This window comes from Leucoraja erinacea, chromosome 7 (genome assembly GCF_028641065.1).
Source record: "Leucoraja erinacea ecotype New England chromosome 7, Leri_hhj_1, whole genome shotgun sequence".
Taxonomy (NCBI): Eukaryota; Metazoa; Chordata; class Chondrichthyes; order Rajiformes; family Rajidae; genus Leucoraja; species Leucoraja erinaceus.
Window position 1 is genome coordinate 31,472,437 of NC_073383.1, and position 24,519 is coordinate 31,496,955.

Here is a 24,519-nt window from a genome sequence, read left to right on the forward strand (position 1 = left end):
TGGAAAATCGAAGGTAGACAAAAGTGCTGTCTACCTGCTGCCTCAAAGAAGGGTTTCAGCCCGAAATATTGCCTATTTCCTTCGCTCCATAGATGCTGCTGCACCCGCTGAGTTTCTCCAGCACTTTTGTCTACCAGTGAATAGTAACCCTCTGGTTGATTGTTGATTAGTACCTGATAGTGAAGAGTACCTGAGAGATGGGAACCTGTTTACTTGATGAAAAGTAATCTAAATAGCAAAGGTTACCCCTAATTCTGTAGCACTTAGAGAGGAGTATAGAGGTCCCGCTATAGGTCCAGTCTTAGCAGAGGGATAGTAACATTTGGGAGGGAAAGTAGTCATTTAAGGTGTTGTACCCCTCAGCAAAGAATAACCTAGCAAGGGGAAAATTTTCGGTATCAGAAGGAGAGGTTCACTGAGTGATAACAGCGTGACGCAGCGTCGAGATCGAGTGTTCATGAACTGTGCGCTAGTGCTTTAAATTATTTTGTAAATTGTAAAAATCTAGCTTTTTGTATTGTTATCAGATCCGAATTGTGTAAATATTCTGTGTACGTAAATAAACTTAGAGTGTATTAAGATTTAGAAAGTTAAGATTTATATTGTGTTAAGTCTGTGGACTGTTATTTGTGTTGCTGCCTGTGTGAGTGTTTATGGATTTGGATACTTGAAGTAACAGTGTGTTTGAGTTAAATATTTGTAATTATTTAGAGCGTGGTGTTGTAAGAATCTGAGTTGTGGTGGTTCGATCAGGGGCTGTACTCCTTCGATCGCTGTGTCGAGGGAGGAGTCATTCCGCTGACCGATTGCACCTCAAGGAAGATTTATTAGAGTGTGAATTATTGGATGCTTATAGTTTATATTGGGGTGTGTCTTGGGTTATTGGTTATCCGGGGAATATTTTTGTTTCTAATTATAGTTTTGTTAGTGTGGTTCGGACTTGTCTGTCTGTGCGAACTTAAAGTGGATTGAGTGAGAGAGAGATTGCTGTGTGGAAGAGTCATGGTTTGAGAGTTAGACTTGGATTGAGACACCGGAGATCCTTTGTTTGAAAGTTTAGAGTTGAATGAAGTGATTGTGATTTAACTGATAAGAGAGTTGGGAGAGAGATTGAATATGAGTGAGTGGTTTGAATAATTGAATTGGAGCGATTGAGGGAGTGATTGAGTAACAGTTGAAAGGGAGCGATTGTGAGAGTAAGTGTGAATCGAAGAGACCGCTGGCCATAGTGTGGGAGAGACTCCATTGACCTTGGAGTCTGAGAGGAAGGAATGATTTTGAATAGGCGTTAGTGTCTGGAACTTTTATTTTGTAATTTGTATTGTGACCATTGTTCAGAGAATGGGGAATGTCTCAGGGAAGGACCGATCAAACAGATCAGGAAGCCCGATAAGAATAATTTGTGAGAAGCTTCCACAGGAAGCCGACAGACTAAGAGGATTATCGGGAGAATTAAATGCAGTCTTGAGAAGAACTTTGGTTGCTGGGTGGACTAAAATCTGTAATAGGAATAAACTATATAGAAATGATCGTCAAAAAATATGGAAATAGTGAAGAAGGAAATGAGTTAATTGGAATATGGAGAATGTTCTTCACTAGAAGGAAAATAAATAAAGAGATTGTTTTGCCATAATCGCATCCTTTCCTAATTTAAATGAACATCTTTTAATAATGGGTGGAGATTTTAACTGCTGTTTGAACCCCTCGATGGACAGATCTGCATCTGATCATGTGCTTCCAAATAAATCAGCTAGTTTTATCAATTCTTTTTTACTTGACTCTGGAATGTTAGAAGTTTGGAGATTCTTACACCCAAATGACAAAGAATTTTATTTTTTCTCTCATGTATATCATAGTTACTCTAGGATTGATTACTTTATAATAGATTCTTGGCTAATTTCATCGGTCACTGCATATGAGTATGATGCAATTGCTATTTCTGATCATGCACCATTGAAACTATCAATTAAACTACGTGTTCCCAAGTTTAGTGCTAAACAATGGCGATTTAATGCTACTTTGCTTCAAGATCTAAATTTTGTTAATTTTATTAAATATCAGATTGCTTTTTTCTTCTTAACAAATTCTACTGAAGAAATATCCAATGGTGTAGTCTGGGATGCTTTTAAGGCATATAGTTGTGGACAAATTATTTCATACTCCACGGGATTAAAAAAAAACCTCACAATGAAATACGTATATTGGCTGATGAGATTAAAGAAATTGATTAAAAATATTCAAAAGTTCCTAGTCTAGAGCTCTATAAGAATAGAGTTGAACTTGAATTGAGACATGATTTGTTATTAGTACAGGTGCACAACCTTTTATCCGGTGTTCCGGAAACCGAAAAACTCCGAAAACCGGCCATTTTTTCCAGATGTCGTCTGCGCACCAAAGCTCGCGTTTGGCGCCAAACTTGACCCGAAATGACCCACGGTCAACCCAGGTCTGTACTACTGTAGCGGCTGCCTCCTCCCCGGAGACCGGGAGACGCTTAAACATCTGTAAATCATTGCTTAAATGTTAGTCAGTTAGTTTGGAGGGCTTTTATGTGAAGGGGGGGTGGAGGGGTAAACTTTAATTCTTAGTCCCCTACCTGGTCGGAGAGGCGGGGAGCGGTCAATGCCTTGCCGGGTCGCCGTGCAGTAAGCTCCGCAGCGCTGTGGCCGGTGGGGCAGCGGGCGGCGCCGGTTGTAGCTCCGACCCCGGCAACTCTACCCCTGGCTGCGAGGTGCTCCAAATCCAGCGCGGCCCGAGGCCGGACGCCCCAGCTCCGCGAATGTCGGGAGTCGGCGGCGTCGCAGCGCTGGGATACCAGCGGGGAGCGGGCAATGCCTTACCGGGTCGCCGTGCGGCAAGCTCCGGAGCGCTGTGGCCGCCGAACCAACGTTCGCGGAGCGTCGCTGGATTTGGAGCCGCGCAGCCAGGGGTCGAGTTGCCGGGGTCGGAGCTACAACCGGCGCCGCCCGCGGCCGGACGAAGCCCCCAGCTCCGCGAGGTTGGGAGTCGCCGACCAGGTAGGGGACTAAGAATTAAAGTTTCCCCCTTCACCCCTACTCCACCACCACCACATAAAGTCCCTCCAAACTAACTGACTAACATTTATGCAATGATTCTCCCCGTCTCCGGGGAGGAGGCAGCTGCTCCAGACTTTTCAAGCCGCCCGCGCTACCTACCTAATCTACGCTAAAAATCTTCCATTCGGAAATCCGAAAATGTCCGAAATCCGACAAGTGCCTGGTCCCAAGGCTTTCGGATAAAAGGTTGTGCACCTGTATCTCCGATTGAGAATCAGTTACTTAAAACCAAAAGTCAATTTTATATACATGGCGATAAATGTGGTAAATTACTCGCCAAACAGTTGAAAGCTGTGTCAGCCAAACGTCAGATTACTAAAGTTAGTAAACGGGATGATACATTGACTGTAGACCATGATGAAATTAATAAATCCTTTCAGGAATTCTATACCTCCCTATACCAATCAGAATTTCCTACTGATTCCAATATAATGCATGAGTTTTTAAAGAAACTGAACTTGCAAAATTTACCACATAATGAGTCACTGTTAGACGAACCCATCACGGAGGAAGAAATACAGAAAGCAATCCTTTCGATGAATTCTGGTTTAGATGGGTTTACATTGGAATTTTTTAAGTATTTCTCAAGTTTACTGTCTCCCTGGCTATGCAAGCTTTTTAAAGAAGCCTTTTTAATGATAGAATACCACAATCCTTTTATGAAGCATCTATTTCTTTAATTCTTAAAAAAGATAACGATCCTATTGAAGTGACATCATATAGACCTATATCTCTGTTAAATGTAGATTTCAAAATTATTTCCAAAATATTAGCTATGAAATTGGAAAATATTTTACCGCAAATTAATTCTGAAGTTCAGACTTGTTTTATTAAAAATCGTTACTCATACTTTAACGTTAGGAGATTAATGAATATCGTATATACAGTGTCAAGTAAAACTTCAGAATGTGTCATTTCACTTGGTGCTGAGAAGCCATTTGATAGAGTAAAATGGGAGTACTTATTCAATACACTTGAAAAAAATGTATAACATCATGTGAATATGAAGAAGGAAAAGAATAAGAACATCTGCAGGCCCTGTCAATTAGATGCAAAATGCATAGAATGGATTGAATGACTGCAAACCAGACATACACCTTGTAAATAATTGTAAATAATGTTGCAGAGTTCTACTTTGCCTCATGAAGATTGGATGAGGTATTGAGCCTTGTCTGGTTTTCTTGCAGATCAGGGTAAATGTTGCTATGTTTGCTTACTTGAGAAGCCCTGTATTAGCTGCTGTATCGAGATCTGTAATTAGATTGTAAAGAGAACACCTCCATGTGGTCGAGGTCCCGGGACCTATAAAAGTCTGCTGCCACGAGGTCCCGCGTCGATCTTCTGGGAGAGCGCTTAGGACCAGGTGACCTTCTGGAGTGTCTCTGTTTGAGCGAGGCCTAGAGGGCTTGAACAGGCAGATATGAGGATCGAACCTACGGTGGTTAGGTACAGTGGTGGGAACTGTAAGTGTGTTTTGTTAAAATAAAGATTAGTTGATTGATTCAGTGCTTGATTCAGTGGTTTTTGGCTGAAACAGACTGGGGGGAAGCTCAGAACGATCAATTTACACAATAGCTAAGATGTCAGGTTCATTACATGGATTTCAATCCCACTCTCAAAACCATGCAGATTGCATCCTCAAAACAAAAACACCCCTTATAATAAAAATTAATAATGTATATTCAAGCAATTATAATGATTGATTAGATATAAAATAGTAGTAAATATCACTATTCTTTACTTAACTGTTTCATATCAGTTAATTAAATTCAGCTTGAGTTTGAAGGATCTTGGTCAGGACTTAACAAACAAGTGAATTAAAATACTGCAGAAATGGCAAAATTACATGCATGTTTCATTAAAGAATTACCTTTGATATTGCGTCCGTTGTCTATGAAGGCAGCATAGCATCAATTAAAGCAAGAAAAGGAACAAAAAATTCAAAATACTAAACAGTAAATTAAAAGAAATACATATTAGTTCAGAGGTATGTCAATGTAAGAGCACAGTAGTAAGTGTAACACATTCTCATTACATAATTCTCAGGAATAGGGCCATACAACCTCCGGGTCTACATTTATTAATGATATACCTTTGGCTATTTCAATGGACTCACATCGAATGGGAATCTCATTATAAGTCACAGTAAGCTTCTTCACAGCATGAGAAAGGCTTGTTTCTCAAAGGGGCAACCATAAATAGAATGGAGAAGAGTGACAGAGTCATGCAGCACTAAAACGTCCCCTTCAGCCCAACTCCAGGGGACAATGGTTTAAGGTGAGGGGGGAAAGATTTAATAGGAACCCAAGTGACAATTTTTTTATTCAGAGGGTGGTGGGTGTATGAATGAGCTGCCAGAGGAGGTAGTTGAGGCAAGTACTATTGCAACGTTTAAAAACATTTGGACAGGTACATGGGTAGGATAGGTTTAGAGAGATATGGATCAAACGAGAGCAGGTGGGATTAGTGTAGATGGAGCATCTAGGTCAGCATGGGTAAGTTAGACAGAAGGGCCTGTTTCCACGCTATATAACTATGACTCCAAGATTCCCCGTCTAAGCTAGTCCCATTTATCTGTATTTGGCCCATATCCCTCTAAACCTATCTAAAGAGTTGTGACAAATAATCTCAAAGAACCAGGAGTCAACCAGACATCGTACGGTTTGGATATTTGCCAAATGAATGTTAATGTGAGGATTGATTTTAGATGCAGACTCTTGTCCAAGTTGTTAGATATTAGTAACACTAATTCATTATTCTAGGATAAATCATGAATCATGGCCTCCACCTGCACCTATTTTCTATGTTTCTACAGAGAGTTAGATAGAGCTCTAGGGGCAAGTGGAGTCAAGGGATATGGGGAGAAGGCAGGCACGGGATATTGATAGGGGACGATCAGCCATGATCACAATGAATGGCGGTGCTGGCTCGAAGGGCCGAATGGCCTCCTCCTGCACCTATTTCCTACTTAATATGCATCGTAAATATATCATAAATGCATTTAAATATATTTTAGGTTTGGTGACTGTCTACTGTGTAGGAAGGAACTGCAGATTCATGTTCATGTGAACGCCGCCATTCAATCATGGCTGATCTATCTTTCCCACTTAACCCCATTCTCCTGCCTTCTCCCCATAACCCCTGATATCCTGGTTTATACCGAAAAATAGATCAAAAATGCTGGAGTAACTCAGCCGGTCAGGAATGGTGGCGCCCATAATGGCCCATTGTTGGCTGGGGAGTGTATGGAGAAGGGTTGGAATCCTTCTTCAGACTGTATACTGTGTACAGGCTGGATTCTGTATACTGCCTCAGTATACTATTTCTATACACTTGCACGGTATCTAAGATGTAAATTAATACTTGTACTGAACTGCATGCAAAAATGAATTTCACAGTATTTCACAGTACCTCCGAACGCGTGATAATCAATTACCACTGAACCATTGACTCACACATTATAAATGTGCGTCCTGCAGTGATTCATAAATGGGTACTAATAATCACTCAGCCACTGTGTGAGTCAACCCAGAAAAGGGCATCCGTACTGACTCACATTATTGGCTGAAAACATGGAGAAGGCTCACCAAGAGATCACCAATCACAAATATCCTTTGTACTGTAAAATGATTCACCCCTTGCAAAGGGGCTGTCGAATATTATTCAGTCGGAGAGATTGCAGTGACTCACGGCATAATCAAAGCAAACTATTTAAGTTTCGAGACACCTGTTTTTTTCAAATTACATTAAAAATTAAAAACATTTAAAATGGCGACATTGGTCCTAACAGGACAATTTTTAGGCATTACGTCATACAGCGTGGACACAGGCCTTTCCCATTTCATATACGTTTGTTCCATATACCCACCACTGTGTGAAAAGAGGTTCCTATTAAATCTTTCCCCTCTCATCTCAAACTTATATCCCCTGGTTCTAGAGTCTCCTACTCTGGGTAAAAGACTCCATGCATCTAGTCTTAATGTTCGCATGTCCATGCCGACCATCTAAGCTAGTCTCACCTGCCCTTGTTTGACCCTCTAAACCTTGAAGATAACTCAGCGGGACAGGCAGCATCTCTGGACAGAAGGTATGGGTGACGTTTTGGGTCGAGACCCTTCGTCAGTGTCAGGGGAGAGGGACATTACAGATATAGAAGGGTAAGGTGTGAAAACACCAGATCAAAGCAGATGATGATCAAGGAAATGTAGAATGGTTCATAGTTAGCTGAGGAGAAGGTGACAATGATGCGTACAATGAGTAAAATGAATCAGGAGGACAGTGAAAACTAGGGGGGGGGGGGAGGGGGGGGGGGGGGGGGGGGGGGGGGGGGGGGGGGGAGGGGGGACAGAGAGAGAGGGAAATCAAGGGTTACATGAAGTTAGAGAAATCAATATTCATGCCGCTAGGTTGTAAGCTGCCCAAGCAAAATATAAGGCACTGCTCCTCCAGCTGTTCCCCCTCTGTGAACACCCTCCCTCCTAACATTTCCTATCCATGTACCTGTCCAAGTGTCTTTTTAAATGCTGTGTCAAGTGTCTCAACTACCTCCTCTGGCAACCCGTAGAAACAAAGAACATCGTTAAATGTTCAGTGACCGAAGCTCATGGAAAGCATGGTCGGTAAAGAGGTGAAAGGGCTTACCTTCACTTGCATGTCGATCCCGAAATATGATGCGAGAGTTGACGTGATATCCTTCCATATCATGGACTGAAGATGCTCTCCGTAGACTGCACATACTTTCCCTTGACTGATTGTAGGTTAGGCCAGAGGTAGTCTGTAACATATCCGGATCCTGCCGGTCCCATTGCCGCTTTGGTGAGGAATGGTCTAGGGGTCCTGGCAGCAGGTTGATAAAGGGTGGGGAACTGCCCGGATCTGTCAATGCTTTTGTGTCCTCAAACTCCGAGGGTCCGCAGCTTTCACTTGTGGGCGACCTCAAGTCCTTCATGGCCAAAGAGTCATTGCTGACTTTAGATGATTCCACCACCACCACGTCTGGGTCCTCCTGAGGCAGAGACTGTTTGCTGAATGTTAGCAGCCGGATTGCAGGCAACTTCAACCTGAAGAACCGTCCTTGGCCTGAAGCAAAGAAGATAAGGGAACGTTAAGATTATCTTTTGAGTTTATTTTTGTTTTTGGAGATACGTTTCCACAGGCCCTTCGGCCCACCGAGACCGTGCCGACCAGCAATCCTCGCACACTAACACTATCCTACACAGTTTAACACCATCAACAGTGTTTAATTCATAAATTCATACGTTATAGCAGAATTAGACCATTCGACCCATCGTCCCCCCTGAAGCCTTCTCTGGAGGCTTTCAAGAGATAGTTAGAGAGATCTCTTAAAGATAGAGGAGTGAAGGGATATGGGGAGAAGGCAGGAATGGGGTACTGATTGTGGATGATCAGCATGGATGATCAGCCATGAACACAGTGAATGGTGGTGCTGGCTCGAAAGGCCGAATGGCTTACTCCTGCACCTATTGTCTATTGCCTATTGTCCACTCTGCCATTGGATCATGGCTGATCTATCTTTCCCTTGTAACACCATTCTCCTGCTTTCTCCCCATAAACCCCCGACACCCTTACTAATCAAGAATCTGTCAATCTCCGCCTTAAAAATACCCAATGACTTGGCCTCAACAGCCATCTGTGACAATGGATTCCAAAGATTCACCACTCAGTGTCTAAAGAATTTCCTCCTCATTCCTTTCTAAAGGTATGTTTTATTCTGAGGCTGTTCCCTCTGGTTCTTGACTAGTGTAAAATTGTCACATGTACATGTTCTCCAGAAAATCTGTGTGAGCAGCTCAGTTACTCCAGCACTTTGTCTTATAATAAACTCTTACTTGTATCAACGTAACATATCTGCAAACACAGAACTCATAGATAAAACAATAAGCAAAGACAGTTTGATTCCTGTTTAAATGTAGTCACAGATGAACAAAAATACCATTGTTTTGACTTTAGACTTCAGAGATACTGTGTGGAAGTAGGCCCTTTGGCCCATCGAGTCTGCGCTGACCAGCGATCACCCCGTGCACTGGCACGATCCTAAGCACTGGGGGCAATTTATAGCTAATTAACCTACAAACCTGCATGTCTTTGTAGTGTGGGAACACCCGGAGAAAATCCATGTGGTTACAGGGCGAACGTGCAATATTGCACCCAAGGTCAGGATCGAACCCAGGTCTCTGGCACTGTAAGGCAGCAGCTCTACCACTGCGCCACAATGCCGCCCCCCTGTTTGCACTATTTGCTTTTGCTAATGACTGTTTTTTCTCCCTGAAAATCCACTTTGTGGGCTGTGCGCATTAGTCTGTGCAATTGAGCGATTTAGGAGATTCTAAAACCAGAGGGCACAGCCTGAGAATAAAAGGAAATACCTTTAGAATGACGAATTTCTATAGCCAGATGGTACTGAGTATTTTTAAAGCTGAGATTAACAGGTTCGTGATTAGTAAGGATGTCAGAGGTTAGGCAGGGGAATGGGGTTGAGAGGAAAAAAAAGATATTCCTCATCTATATTCTAAAGGTACAACCTTTTATTCTGAGACTCTGCCCTCTGGTCCTAGACTCTCCCAAATTGTCTGATTGCATAGGCTAAAATATATAATCTACACAGTGGATTTTGAGGGAGAAAAATCAGAGATTCGCAAAAGTAAACAGATGACATTATTTCTCATCTGTGACTACATTTAAACAGGAATTTGTCACGAAGGTTAGCTCTACGTTTAGATTTAGATTCATTATTGTCAGTACTATTATCGAGGTACAGTGAAAATCTTCATTTTGCATGCTATTCAACAGTTCAGATTATACAATACAATACAATACAAATTTATTATCATTTGAGCCCCAGTGAGACTCAAACGAAATGTTGTTTCTATGTTATACTATGTATAGACACAATCAAGCCATACTCAAATACAATAGGCAGAGCAAAGGGGAAGATACAGAGTGTAGAATATAGTTCTCAGCATTGTAGCGCATCAGTTCTATAGACAAAGTCCAATGTCCGCAATGGGGTAGAAGTGAATCGGACAGTACCCTGATTTATGGAAGGATCATTCAGAAGCATGAGAATAGAGGGGAAGAAACTGTTCCTGAGTCTAGCATATTGTAATTACAATGACACACAGAATATAGAATTACGAATATAGAATATAGAATTACGGTTGGAGGCGTTGCGAGTCTGCTGCCCTGCCAGAAGCATGTTCATTATTTTGACTTATTTTGGTTTTTTTTGGTGCCCAAATGTTAGTTTGGGTGTCTCTCGGTATGTCTTGTGTGGGGGTGGTGGGGGGGAAAAGAGGGAAACTGTTTTTCGGTCGCCTCCTCGACGGAGAGGCGGCTCTTTCAATGTCGCCTCCCTCGCGGCCTAACAGCTTGGATTGGAGCGGTCTTTCCCGGTGTCTGGCCCAGAGTTTCAGCAGCGGGCGCACCATAGATTTTTCCATGGCGGAGCGGGCGGGCCCTTGCCGGGGGTCGCCAGAAAGGAATGCTCCGATCGCTGGCCTGGTGACTTTGGTATCATGGGGCTGTGGTCTGCGGAGCTTCTAGCCGCGGGCATGGCATGGACTTATCATCCAGAGTCTGGGATCGTTTGCCGGAGGTCTCTGGTAGGAAAGTGCCGATTTGAGCACTCCAAGCCGCGTTTTTTAAATAGAACAGGTGGTGATGAAATGGATCCGAATACATCAAGACAACAAACTGAGTAGACTTTAAAAAAAAATACAATTGTGCTGTGAGTGTGTTCGACCACCCCGACGTCGGAGTTTAGATCATCCCGACTAGATGGCCAGTACATCCGGCCGTCCGCAGTGGCGACTACGGATGGTTTATGGGCTGGACCATGGATGAACAAAGGAGGAGGACTGACTGAACTTTGTTGCCTTCTATCACAGTGAAAAATGCTTTGGTGGATGTTTGTGTTAAATTCTATTGTGAATTGTGTGTTCTTTTTTTAAGTGTATCGCTGTATGGCAAATTCATTTCACTGAACCTTCGTTGGGGAATGTGACAAATAAATTTGACTTTGACTTTGACTTTGACTGACTTTTTGAAAGCTGATCAGAATATTCATTAATATCTAAGTGATATGCCAAGGAAAAGAACATTTTTGTACAGAAATAGCTATTTTAATTTTACATTACATTTTGCAGTTTTTCTTCATTCTCTGAGCCAAGGGCTGCCATAGATAGAGAGAGCTAATCATATTTGTGAGCACTTATAGACATAAAGATCAGTTTGAAGAAGGGTCGAGAGTCAAGAGAGTCAAGAGCATTTTATTGTCAAATGTCCCAAAACGGAACAATTAAAATTTTACTTACAGCAGCATAACAGATATGTAAAACTTAGTACTAAGTAAACACCATTATAATAAACCAAAAAAGTTCAGTATATATACATATACATATACATATACATATACATATACATATACATATACATATACATATATATGTATACATGTACACACACACACACACACACACACACACACACACACACACACACACACACACACACACACACACACACACACACACACACACACACACACACACACACACACACACACACACACCTGTATAAGGGTGGATATATATATCCATTCGCTACATATTCATGTGCCTATCTAAAAAAGCCTCTTAAAGGCCACAAACATATCTGCCTCCACTACCACTGATGACAGCGCGCTCCAGGCACTCACTAACCGTTGTGTAAAGAAACCTCCTTTAAACTTTGCCCCTCTCACCTTAAAGCTACGCCCTCTATTCTTTGACATTTTTACCCCGGAATAAAGGTTCTGACAGTCCATTAATTTATATACTTTCTTTACTTATATACTACATAATTCATTTAATTTTATTTACTATATAGTTTATATACTTCTTTTATATCTCTCATTATATCTCTCATTATTTTATATACTTCTATCAGGTCACCCGTAGGCTCGTTGGTTGCGGGACTGGGAACCCGCCCGAAGGCTTGGTGGATGTCGTAAATGGGAGGGAGCGGGAGATGTCGGACGCGAGGAGCAAGGGTCAGTGGGGGGATGAATCAGGGGATTGCCTCCAATGCCTTCAAGGTCGGCTGCAGGTGGCGTTCCCGGGACACAAAGAATGCTGGGCGAGGAGAGGAGAGGGGCATCAGTTCTGTGGAACTGCTCCAGTACATCAAGCTTGTGGGCCGACCAGACCTTGGACTTTGAATAATGGTGGCAACAATGGCCTGCATGTGTAATATATGCAAACATAATTTCACCGTGCAGTTCCATACATGACAAATAAAGCTCGATTGAACCGTTTCAATCACCTCTGGCAGGGTCCTGCAGAACTGAGGGTAGAAAATGCTGGAGTAACTTAGCAGATAACGCAGCATCTCTGGGGAACTTAGATAATTGCAAAAGGCTGAGCATTCTTGCTATTGATCATAGTTCTCATAATATTCTGGACAATCTGCTTGTAGAATGAGTAAGATGCATTTGCAGAATATAAAATACTTCACATTGGAAATCTGTCACCATCCTTTATTCAGGGTTGCCTTTGTCTGATACCGCTTGTCAGATGTGCTGTGTTTAGGCTGAGCCTGACTGCAAATTAAAATTTGTTGCCCTTGGATTACGTTGCCTTTTGATCTGCCAGGAGTGTTGGTGGAGGCAGATACGATAATGGCGTTTAAGACATTTTAACATTTAGTCTAGTTTAGTTTAGGTTAGAGATACAGCGTGGAAACATGCCTTTCGATTCACTGAGTCCGCACCGACCAGTGATCCCTACACACCAACACTATCCTACAAACACTAGGGACAATTTATAATTTTACCAAACCAATTAGCTTACAAACCTGTTTGTCTGGAGTGTGGGAGGAGACCGGATCACCCATAGAAAACCCACGCGGTCACAGAGAGAACGTGCAAACTCCATACAGATAGCACCCGTAGTCAGGATTGAATCCGGTCTCTGGCACTATGAGGCAGCAACTCCATCATTGCACCACCATGCTGCCCTCAGCAGCTTTTAGATGGGCAACTATTTCTCCCCTCTTGTGTCTATGTTCCTTTGTCTGGCTTCACAATTCACAAATCTTCCATTCATTTGTCCCACCCCTTCTGTCTTTTCATCCCTGGCCTTTGTCTCTGGCATGGATAGAATGCAAAAATTGCTGGGAAGTAAAAAAAGACACAAAATGCCAGAGAAACTCAGCAGATCTGGCAGCATCTCCGGAGACAAAGCCTGTAGAGACGCAACTCTACCGCTGCGCCACTGTGTTGCCCTGCAATGTCTGTCCATTCCATCCACAGATGCTGCCTGACCCACTAAATTCCACCAGCACATTTTATGTGGACCAGCATCTGCAGTTCCTTGTATCTGATGAAAAGTCAAGTTGTTTTTCATAAATTAAATTTTTTTTTATACCTCACCTAGACAATTTGTGTTAGAATTATGCTTTTCATTGGCAGCAATTTCTGGATTCATTTTGTGCCTGATTTTCCAAAAGTAAATGATTCATTCTCATTTTTTATTATGAAATTAAGGATGTATGCCACATTATTTAAACGAATACAATAACAATCAATTTAAGTTACACATTAATTATCCTGCAGTTTACAAGTAAATTAATCACAGAATTGTTAACTATTTGTTATTATTGTCATTGTAGCAATTTTTGGTGAGAATAAGATATGGGTATCATTTATTTTTCTTTGCTACCGAGAATGCACAGACATTTCAACAGAGAGCAAGGTATAAAATCATGAGAGAAATAGATAGGGCAAATGCACAGAGTTTTTTAAACCCAGTGTAGGGAAATTGAGAACCAGAGGACATAAGTTTAAGGTGAGAGGGGAAAATATTAATAGGAAACTGAGAGGCAACATTTTTGATACAAAAGTTGGTGGATACCTATAGGACCGAACTGCCAGAGGAAGGAGTTGCGGCAGGTATTATCACAACATTTAAGAAACATTTCGACAGGTACATGAACAGGATAGGTTTAGAAGGATATGGGCCAAATGCAGGCAGGTAGAACTAGTGTAGGTGGGGCATGTTGGTCGGCATGTGTAAGTTGGGCCAAAAGGTCTGTTTCTATGCTGTACAACTCTATGAGAACAGTACAGTAAAAGACACAAAGTGCTGGAGTAACTCATTGGGTTAGGCAGCATCTCCAGAGAACCTGGACAGGTGATGAAAGTCAGGACTTCTTCAGGCTGATTTTGTCTTCAGACTGAACTGCTCAGTTACTCCAGCACTTTGTGCCTTTTTTAAAAAATAACGCAGCATCTGCAGTTCCTTGTTTCTGTATAGAACAGCACCGCACAAAATAAAGCTTTTCACTGAACCTTGGTACACCTGACAATAATAAACCTAATCTAACCGAATAAATTAGTTTTGCAATGGTGCCTTGTAGTTCTTGAGGGTGATGCATGCTCATAATTCCCATTGCTATTTGTTCCCACTAACTGACTTCAGAGTTTTGACTTTAGAGATACAGCATGAAAACTGGCCCACCATGCCGACAAGCGATCACCCTGTACGCAAGCATTATCCTACACACTGGGGACAAATTACAATATTTACCAGTCCATTAACCTACAAACACATACGAGTGTGAGAGAAAACCCACACGCTCATGGAGAACGTACAAACTCCGTGCAGACAGCATCCATGGTCAGGATTGAACCCAGGTCTCTGGTGCTGTAATGCAGCAACTCTACCGCTGCGCCACCGCATTGCCGCTGCTGGGATTTATTCTGGAGACCATCCTGGGTGCTGAAGAAAATTAGATTCTTCTCCACAGTACTTCCTTGGTCACACAAGACAGCTCAAACCTCCAGCATCTGCACTTCCTTCTATTTCCAAGTGGCACAATTGTGCTCTGTAAATTGCTCCTGGTGTGTAGGGTGCGGATGAGAAATTGGGATAACATAGAACTAGTGTGAATGGGTGATCAAAGGTGGGTGTGGACTCGATGGGCTGAAGGGGCTGTTTCCACATTGTACCTGTGGAAGAAAAATTAATATCCTTCCTTACTTAATTTTGATTGGAATTGAATAAGATAATGAAAGGGTGCTTGGATGTGACAATTGGCAGCTCTACTTGACCAGATGCAGAAGAGGTTTGTGGGAATTGGCAAAGTAAGATTAAAGGTATTACCTCTTGTCTGGGAATGTGTTGAAGGGTGGATGGTAAATGTAAACATGAAATAATGAAGCTTGTTTTGCCTTCTGTGAGTAAACCACCCGCGCCCCCTACCGCTAGTGTCATAGAAATGTTACTGTAAATTGGAGGGCTTATGATTGGCTCGGAGAGGGGATGGTGCGCGCACTGCCTAAAAGGTGAGATAGAATAATGTCAAGATGCCCTTGTATTGTGTTTAACTTGTATTAACCATCTGATGTTGAATAAGATTGACATAAATAAAAAGTATGCTATGACTAATGATATATCATTGGACAAATCATTGGACAAAGTCAGCATGGATTTACGAAAGGTAAATCATGTCTGACGAATCTTATAGAATTTTTTCGAGGATGTAACTAGTAGAGTGGATAAGGGAGAACCAGTGGATGTGTTATATCTGGAATTTCAGAAGGCTTTTGACAAAGTCCCACATAAGAGATTAGTATACAAACTTAAAGCACACGGTATTGGGGGTTCAGTATTGATGTGGATAGAGAACTGGCTGGCAAACAGGAAGAAAAGAGTAGGAGTAAACGGGTCCTTTTCAGAATCGCAGGCAGTGGCTAGTGGGGTACCGCAATGCTCAGTGCTGGGACCCCAGCTATTTACAATATATATTAATGATTTGGACGAGGGAATTGAATGCCACATCTCCAAGTTTGCGGATGACACGAAGCTGGGAGGCAGTGTTAGCTGTGAGGAGGATGCTAGGAAGCTGCAAGGTGACTTGGATAGGCTGGGTGAGTGGGCAAATGCATGGCAGATGCAGTATAATGTGGATAAATGTGAGGTTATCTACTTTGGTGGCAAAAACAGGAAAGTAGACTATTATCTGAATGGTGGCTGATTAGGAAAAGGGGAGATGCAATGAGACCTGGGTGTCATGGTACACCAGTCATTGAAAGTAGGCATGCAGGTGCAGCAGGCAGTGAAGAAAGCAAATGGTATGTTAGCTTTCATAGCAAAAGGATTTGAGTATAGGAGCAGGGAGGTTCTACTGCAGTTGTACAGGGTCTTGGTGAGACCACACCTGGAGTATTGTGTACAGTTTTGGTCACCAAATCTGAGGAAAGACATTCTTGCCATAGAGGGAGTACAGAGAAGGTTCACCAGACTGATTACTGGGATGTCAGGACTTTCATATGAAGAAAGACTGGATAGATTTGGCTTGTACTCGCTAGAATTTAGAAGATTGAGGGGGGATCTTATAGAAACTTACAAAATTCTTAAGGGGTTGGACAGGCCAGATGCAGGAAGATTGTTCCCGATGTTGGGGAAGTCTAGGACAAGGGGTCACAGTTTAAGGATAAAGGGGAAATCCTTTAGGACCGAGATGAGAAAAAACATTTTTCACACAGAGAGTGGTGAATCTTTGGAACTCTCTGCCACAGAAGGTGGTTGAGGCCAGTTCATTGGCTATATTTAAGACGGAGTTGGATATGGCCCTTGTGGCTAAAGGGATCAGGGGGTATGGAGAGAAGGTAGGTACAGGATACTGAGTTGGATGATCAGCCATGATCATATTGAATGGCGGTGCAGGCTCGCAGGGCCGAATGGCCTACACCTGCACCTATTTTCTATGTTTCTATGTTTCTATAATTGGTACCCATGTGGTAGATAGTATATTTTCGTATAGCTGTATCTAACAAAAAACAAAAGTTGTTTACAGCACGGTATAACTGTCAGCTAATTCTGCTGTGAAGTCAGAGAACTGGTGGGCAGTTTACTGCAGCCATCTCTCCATGATATCATGCAATAAAATCTCGAAGCAAATCTGTTAAGTCGCCGCTTTTCATTTTCCATTAATTTGCCTCCAAATTAATTTCTTCCACAGTATATTTCAATCAACTGATCAGAATATTATAAGGGGAGGTTGGATAGTTCACTGAGTCTGCCCCCATTGATACAACCGGCTAGTTTAAGAAAGGAAATTGATTTCATAATTTTCACTTTTGCGTTTAAAAGAAAACATACTGCCAGATCAAATTATACAGCATGAAAATAGTGTGAACAGGTGATCGTTGGTCAATGTAGATTCAGTGGGCCGAATGGCCTGTTTCCATGCTGTATCTCTAATCAAAACTAAATGAATCATGAGCCATCATTTTCAAGATTTTACTGAATTTAATTATCCTTAAGTTTTGCAATTTATTCTGAATTTTCCAATTGATTTTTGTCTTGTTCTATCTTTAATAAACACATCATACACATATTACGAGGATGTTGCTAGGACTCGAGGGCCTGAGCTATAGGGAGCAGTTGAGCAGGTGTTGACGATTCCTTGGAGTGCAGGAGGATGAGGGTGATCTAATTGAAGTGTACACAATCATGAAATGTATAGATAGGGTAAACACCCAGAGTTTCTTGCCCAGAGTAGCGGAGTCAAGAACCAGATGTCATAGGTTTAAGGTGAGGGGGGAAAGAATTAATAGGAAATTGAGGGGGCAACCTTTGTACACAAAGGGTGGTGGGTGTGTGGAATAAGTGTGTGGAACAAGTTACCGGAGGAGGTTGTTGAGGCAGGTACCATCACAATGTTTAAGGAACATTTGGACAGGTACATAGATAGGATACGTTTAGAGGGATATGGGCCAAACACAGGCAGGTGGGACTAGTGTAGATGGGACATGTTGGTTGATGTGGGCAAGTTGGTCAAAGGGCTTGTTTCCATGCTGTATGACTCTATGACTCTATGGCAGTATATGGGTTGGGCCAGTGGGCCTGTCACCACGCTGCATGGCTCTACCAGAATGACATTATGACACTTGTCTATAAATTCAGTTTTGGTGTTTACAAAAAGGCTCATTTTGTTTTATTAATGGCAAAGCCTATTTATACATGAAATATTATTTCCCCTGGTTCACCCTATGCAAACATCGCTCACTCTGTTTCACTGCTTCAATATAAATGTGCCAACGTCTATTACTGATTTTGCTGACCTTGAGAACAACTCATCTGAAAAGGGAGCATCAATTTATTTCTGATTCAGCAGTCAGGAGTCACGTATTATGAACAACACAATACACATCCCAAGACTGAATGCACCTCAAAGGCTTCACATGGGGACTAGAATATAAACTAGTGGATGCAATGCTGAGGCTCTATAAGGTGCTGGTCAGGCCGCGTTTGGAGTATTGTGAGCAGTTTTGGGCCCCATAATCTGAGGAGGGATGTGCTGGCTCTGGAGAGGGCCCAGAGGAGGTTTACGAGAATTATTATGTTGTAATGAGTGTTTAACAGCACTGGGCCCGTACTTGCTGGAATTTAGAAGAAGGGGGGACCTCATTGAAACTTACCAAATAGTGAAAGGCCTGGATAGAGTGGATGTGGAGAGGATGTTTCTCCTGGTGGGAGAGTCTAGGATCAGAGGCTATTGCCTCAGAATAAAAGGACATACCTTTAGAAAGGAGATGAGGAGCTATTTCTTTAGTCAGAGGGTGGTGAATCTGTGGAGTTCATTGCCACAGACGGCTGTGGAGGCTGTCATTGGGTATTTTTAAGGTGGAGATTAGTCGATTCTTGATTTGTACGGGGTTATGGGGAGGAGGCAGGAGAATGGGGTTGAGAGGGGAAGATAGATCAGCCATGATTGAATAGCAGAGTAGACTTGATGGCCTAACTTTGCTCCTTCACTTATGAACATAAGTTGGTCGCATTACAAAAAATTGTTCAGCAAATATAAATCACAGTGAGGTTTACGGCATCAGATTTTTACTGACATCGTTAGTTCCCAACCACCTTCATGTGCTTTGATGGAAACACGGTGTTTGACAGGATGATTTCCTCAAGGAAAAGAGTTTTATATAATGTGTGTTCCACTGTTACATACGAGCAATTGAGAGATTGTTTGTGCATATGTTAAATGACACCATCCGTATATTTAGAGTCATACAGCGCAGAAACAGGGCCTTGGCCCAACTTGCTCTTGCCGACCAAGATGCCCCATCTATGATAGTCCCACCCGCCATGTTTGACCCATATACCTCTAAACCTTTCCTACCCTACCTGGAATAGATTGGATAGATGCATCGAATCTTTTACCCAGAGCACGGTGGTGTACGCCAGTGCAGAGGTAGAGTTGCTGCCTCACAGTGCCAGAGACCTGAGTTCGATCCTGACCATGGGTGCTGTCTGCATGGAGTTTGTATGTTTTCCCTGTAACTGCATGGGTTTTCTCTGGGTGCTCCGGTTTCCTCCCACACTTCAAAGACGTACAGATTTGTTGGTTAATTGGTTTCGGGAAAATTGGAAAATTGTAAATTGTCCCTAATGTGTATAGAATAGTGTTAGTGTGTGAGGATCGTTGGTCAGCGTGGACTCGGTAGGCCAAAGGGCCTGTTTCTGCGCTGTATCTTTAAACTAAAATAGTCAAGAGAAGGGAGTCAAGACTATTATATTGTCATATGTCCTGAAATGGAACAATTAAATTATTACTTGGTTGAAGGTGAAAGGGGAAAGATTTATTAGGCACCTGAGGGACAACCTTTCCACACAGAGGGTGGTGGGTGTATGGAACAAGCTACAAGAGGAGGTCGTTGAGGCAGGTACTATCACATCACTTAAAAGTTGTTTGGACAGGTACATTGATATGAAAGCTTTCAGAGGGATATGGACCAAATATGGGCAGGTGGGACTAGTGTAGATGGGGCATCTTGGTCGGCATGGACGAGTTAAGTTGAGGAGCCTATTTCCATGCTGTATGACTATGACTATCCATGAACCTGTCCAAATATCTTCCACCACATTAAAAATGACAATAGAAATAGTACTGTTTAAGAAGGAACTGCAGATGCTGGAAGGTAGACAAAATTGCTGGAGAAACTCAGAGAGTGAGGCAACATCTATGGAGCGAAGGAAATAGGCAACATTTCGGGTCGAGACCCTTTTCAGACGGCTGAAAAGTCTGACGAAGGGTCTCGACCCGAAACGTTGCCTATAGTACTTATAATTTGAACCATCAGCGAGAATTCTCACACTAAAATCAACTGAAAACGATCTTTGGATTTTACCCCATAACCGGGGTCAAGGAAAGAGCGTTTACGTCGCGGCCCTGTTTTCACCAATCTTTCCACCACCACACACAAGAAGCACAAGACTGACACCATTGCATGCGGATGCCGAGAAGTGTGTTCAGCTCTGGCTGGACAACTTCTAATCTTGTGTGTGGACTCAATAAGAACAAGACCCCATAACTGACCATCACACCACACTTTTAAAAACGTTGTAATTTCAAAATATTTTCTCAGATTCCATAATTGTCTTAAGCTTATCTTATCATTGCTTCAAAAATAAACTCAAGACTGTTTTTCAAGGTGGTCTTCTGAAATTGCACAAAGATTTGTGAATGCAGTGACCAGGATAAAAGGAACATTAGATTAGGTCTTCATGCGTGGTGCATGAAGACAGATTTTTAATTTGTGGCAGTGGCTTAATTAAATGTTACACCTCTTGCTTCAAGCAATCAATTGAAGCAGAAAGTAAAATTCCTAGCTTGATAAAAGCTTTCATAAGAAGTCTTAAGACTTCTGGAAGGATAATGGTTAATTACATTGGTATAAAACACTACTATATATAGCAGGTACTGCTTGCTTTCAAAATGATGTACCATCTGTTTCAATGAAAGCAGCAAACTTATACACATTATCCTTGACGAAGGGATTCCATTAAAGTATCCAGATAGATCTAGCTGTACGATGCAATAATAATTACAGGCACTGACTCGGTAAGTTTACCTGTGGAAGTATCACTGGAGTGAGGACTGCAGGCTGAAACACAATTGAACACACGCAGTTACACGCAGCATAATTTCTGACTGATTCCAGAAACAATAAGACGTTGTAAGGCACGGACTGTTCAAAGACGTTAATTTCATTAAACCTGATAAACGTTTAGGGGCTTTTAAAGTAAATTATGGATCTGTAATTACTTTTTTTTAACATGGTAATTGTATCAAACCCGAGATAATCCTTTACTTACCTGTTTAATCAATTCCCGTCATGACCGCTCAGCACTGCTGGAAGATCTAAGTGTTCATTGCACTACAGAAAGTGATAGTTCAGTTGCGAAGAATTATTGAGTATGATTTGTGAAATAGAGGTAAACTGCACTTTGTATATACACATGCGCGCACACACACACACACACACACACACACACACACACACACACACACACACACACACACACACACACACACACACACACACACACACACACACACACACACACACACACACATGCAGTCAGTGCACACACACGCAGATACAGAACTATACACTCAATCACTCACAGAACACACATGCAGATCAAATCAAACAACTATACAATCATCAAACACACACACTCACACAGACACATATATACAGACACACACACTCACAGATACACAGACAGAATCAAACATACACGGGTACAGACACACACACAGAAACACACATACATAGACACAGACACAGAGAATCAAACCTACAGTATACACACATACAGAAACAAATGCATACATGCTCAGACACTAACACAAACACTCATAGACAAACATACAGAATCACACACACACACTCATCCACACACCCCACACACACCCCCACACACACACACACACACCCACACATCCACACATACACACACACCCAAACACACACACACACATTCTCGCACACACACAAACACACACCCACAACACACACACCCCCCACACACACACACACACACACACACACACACACACACACACACACACACACACACCCACACACACACACCACACACCCACACACATCCACACACACACACACACACACACCCACACACACACACACACACATACACACACACACACACACTCACACACACGCACACACCCACACACACACACACACACACACACACACACACACACACACACACCCACACACACACACAGACACACACACACACACACACACACACACACACACACACACACACCCAGTGGAGAGGCAGGTAGGCAGCGAACCTGTACATTGAGAGGCAGAGGCTGGGTTCTGGTGTGCGGTGCTTGGTGACCGGTGCCCATGCTGGCAATGGGTGCTGGAGGCACTGCGGTGGGTTTTTGTCTCCTCAGCGCTGGCTGGACAATGCTCGTTGCTCCCACTGGCAGCCCTGATCTGACGGGCATGTTATTCATTGTGATGCATTATTCCTCATCGAAAGAGCCTATTTATACATGTTTCAAAAGCTGGAACTTTCTTTTATTCAGACTGAGAACTACCAGTAAGGTCGTCTTTATCAAAAGTGTAAACAAAATTGTGCAGCACTCAAATTGTCTACTATCAGCTGTGATAAGATTGGTTTTACCATAGGATTACATTCTTGTAAAATGTAGTATTGCTTTCATTTTATTATTGTAATCTTGTGCTTTAGTTGCAGCATTAAATTCACCCTTTTCTTTAGCAAAACCAATATTTTGAAAGTGATTTTCTTTTGTGATTTATTTTGATTTTGAGACCTATTTTCCATGATACTGTTTTGACACCGGTTGTTTCTTGCTGTAGAGAAATACATCGTATTCTCTGCTTTATGGGAATATATAGACTCATTGAGTCAAACGGCATGGAAATGGGCCCTTCAGCCCAACCTGTCCATGCCAACCAAGATGCTCCATCTAAATTACTCCCACCTGCTCGCGTTTGGCCCATACCATTCTCAAACTTTCTTAACTATGTACCAGTCCAAGTTTCTTTTAAATGTTGTTATAGTATGGTGTAAGTCAGGAAGTGATTTGGTCATCAATCTTGGGATAACTCTGATATATAGTTCAATTAATTCCTCTTTCCTCACAGCTCAGCAAGTTATACTTTTTCACAAATATGTCCAATTACCTTTTGAAGGATTCCTATCACATATGTGTGCTGCATCAGGAATTCTACTCTAGATTACAACCTGCTGCAAAAAGAATACTTTCTCATCTGTCCACTGTCTTATTGCTGGTAACATTAGGTTTAGGTTTATTATTGACACATGTACCGAGGTACAGTGAAAAGTTTTGTTTTGCATGCTATCCAAATAGATCTGATAATACTGTACATAAATACACTCAAGCCAAACTCCAGTAAAATAGGTAGAGCAACGGGGATGACACAGAGTGCAGAATGTAGTTCTCAGGATTGTAGCGCATCAGTTCCAGAGACAAAGTCTGCAGTCCGCAGTGGGGTAGAGGTGAATCGGAGAGTAGCTTAGCTTAAGGACCGTTCAGAAGCCTGAAAGCAGAGGGGAAGAAGCTGTTCCTGAATCTGGTGATACACACTTTAAAGCTTCTGTATCTTCTGCCAGACGGGAGCGGGAAGAAGAAGGAATAATTGGGGTGGGATTTCTCGTCTGGTTACTACTCATCCTGCCAATGGACATAATTCTCCCATACATAAAGCCATATAATCTTAAATTACCCTGTTAAATCTTCACTTTCCTCTCATGGAGATGGTCATAGATTCTGTACTTTCTTCACATCATTGATACTTGAACGTCCAGGAACGAATGAGACTACAGAGAGAGGTGGAAACTGCCCAGTCTATCGCGGGTACTGTCCTTGCCACCATCGAAGGGTTGGGGAGGTCAGTACTGAGGATCTACAGAGAGTGATGGACACTACCCGGTCCATCGAAAGGATTTACCAAATTTACCAAATGTATAAAAGTGGTATTTAATAGTGGTATTTAATAGACACATTATATGCAGGGAATAGAGGGAGGTTGCATCACATGCAGGCAGAGGAGATTAATTTAACTTGGCATCATGTTTGGCACGCACATTGTGGGCCGAAGGGCCAGATTCTGTGCTACATTCTAACAGCTTGCCCTTTAGCTTCAAATACGGTACATTCAAGATTCAAGATTCAAGTTTATTGTCATGTGTCCCTGATAGGACAATGAAATTTTTGCTTTGCTTCAGCACAACAGAACATAGTAGGCATTGACTACAAAACAGATCAGTGTGTCCATATACCATTATATAAATATATACACACATGAATAAATAAACTGATAAAGTGCAAATAACAGTTAATGGGCTATTAATGTTCAGAGTTTTGTCCGAGCCAAATTTAATAGCCTGATGGCTGTGGGGAAGTAGCTATTCCTGAACCTGGTCGTTGCAGTCTTCAGGCTCCTGTACCTTCTACCTGAAGGTAGCAGGGAGATGAGTGTGTGGCCAGAATGGTGTGGGTCCTTGATGATACTGCCAGCCTTTTTGAGGCAGCGACTGCGATCGATCCCCTCGAT

The 24,519-nt window shown here is 42.3% G+C and overlaps 1 protein-coding gene across 1 annotated transcript in view; it reads right to left on the reverse strand.

Moving 5' to 3' along the window:
- Window positions 1–24,519, reverse strand: part of kcnh7 (potassium channel, voltage gated eag related subfamily H, member 7) — a 121,574-nt gene that overhangs the window by 78,509 nt on the left and 18,546 nt on the right. Inside the window, exons 2-3 of the mRNA XM_055638149.1 lie at window positions 7,719–8,156; window positions 4,948–4,968 (exon numbers count right to left, since the gene is read on the reverse strand). Of these exons, the coding sequence (XP_055494124.1) occupies window positions 4,948–4,968; window positions 7,719–8,156 (459 nt within the window). The remainder of the gene's footprint in view (window positions 1–4,947; window positions 4,969–7,718; window positions 8,157–24,519) is intronic.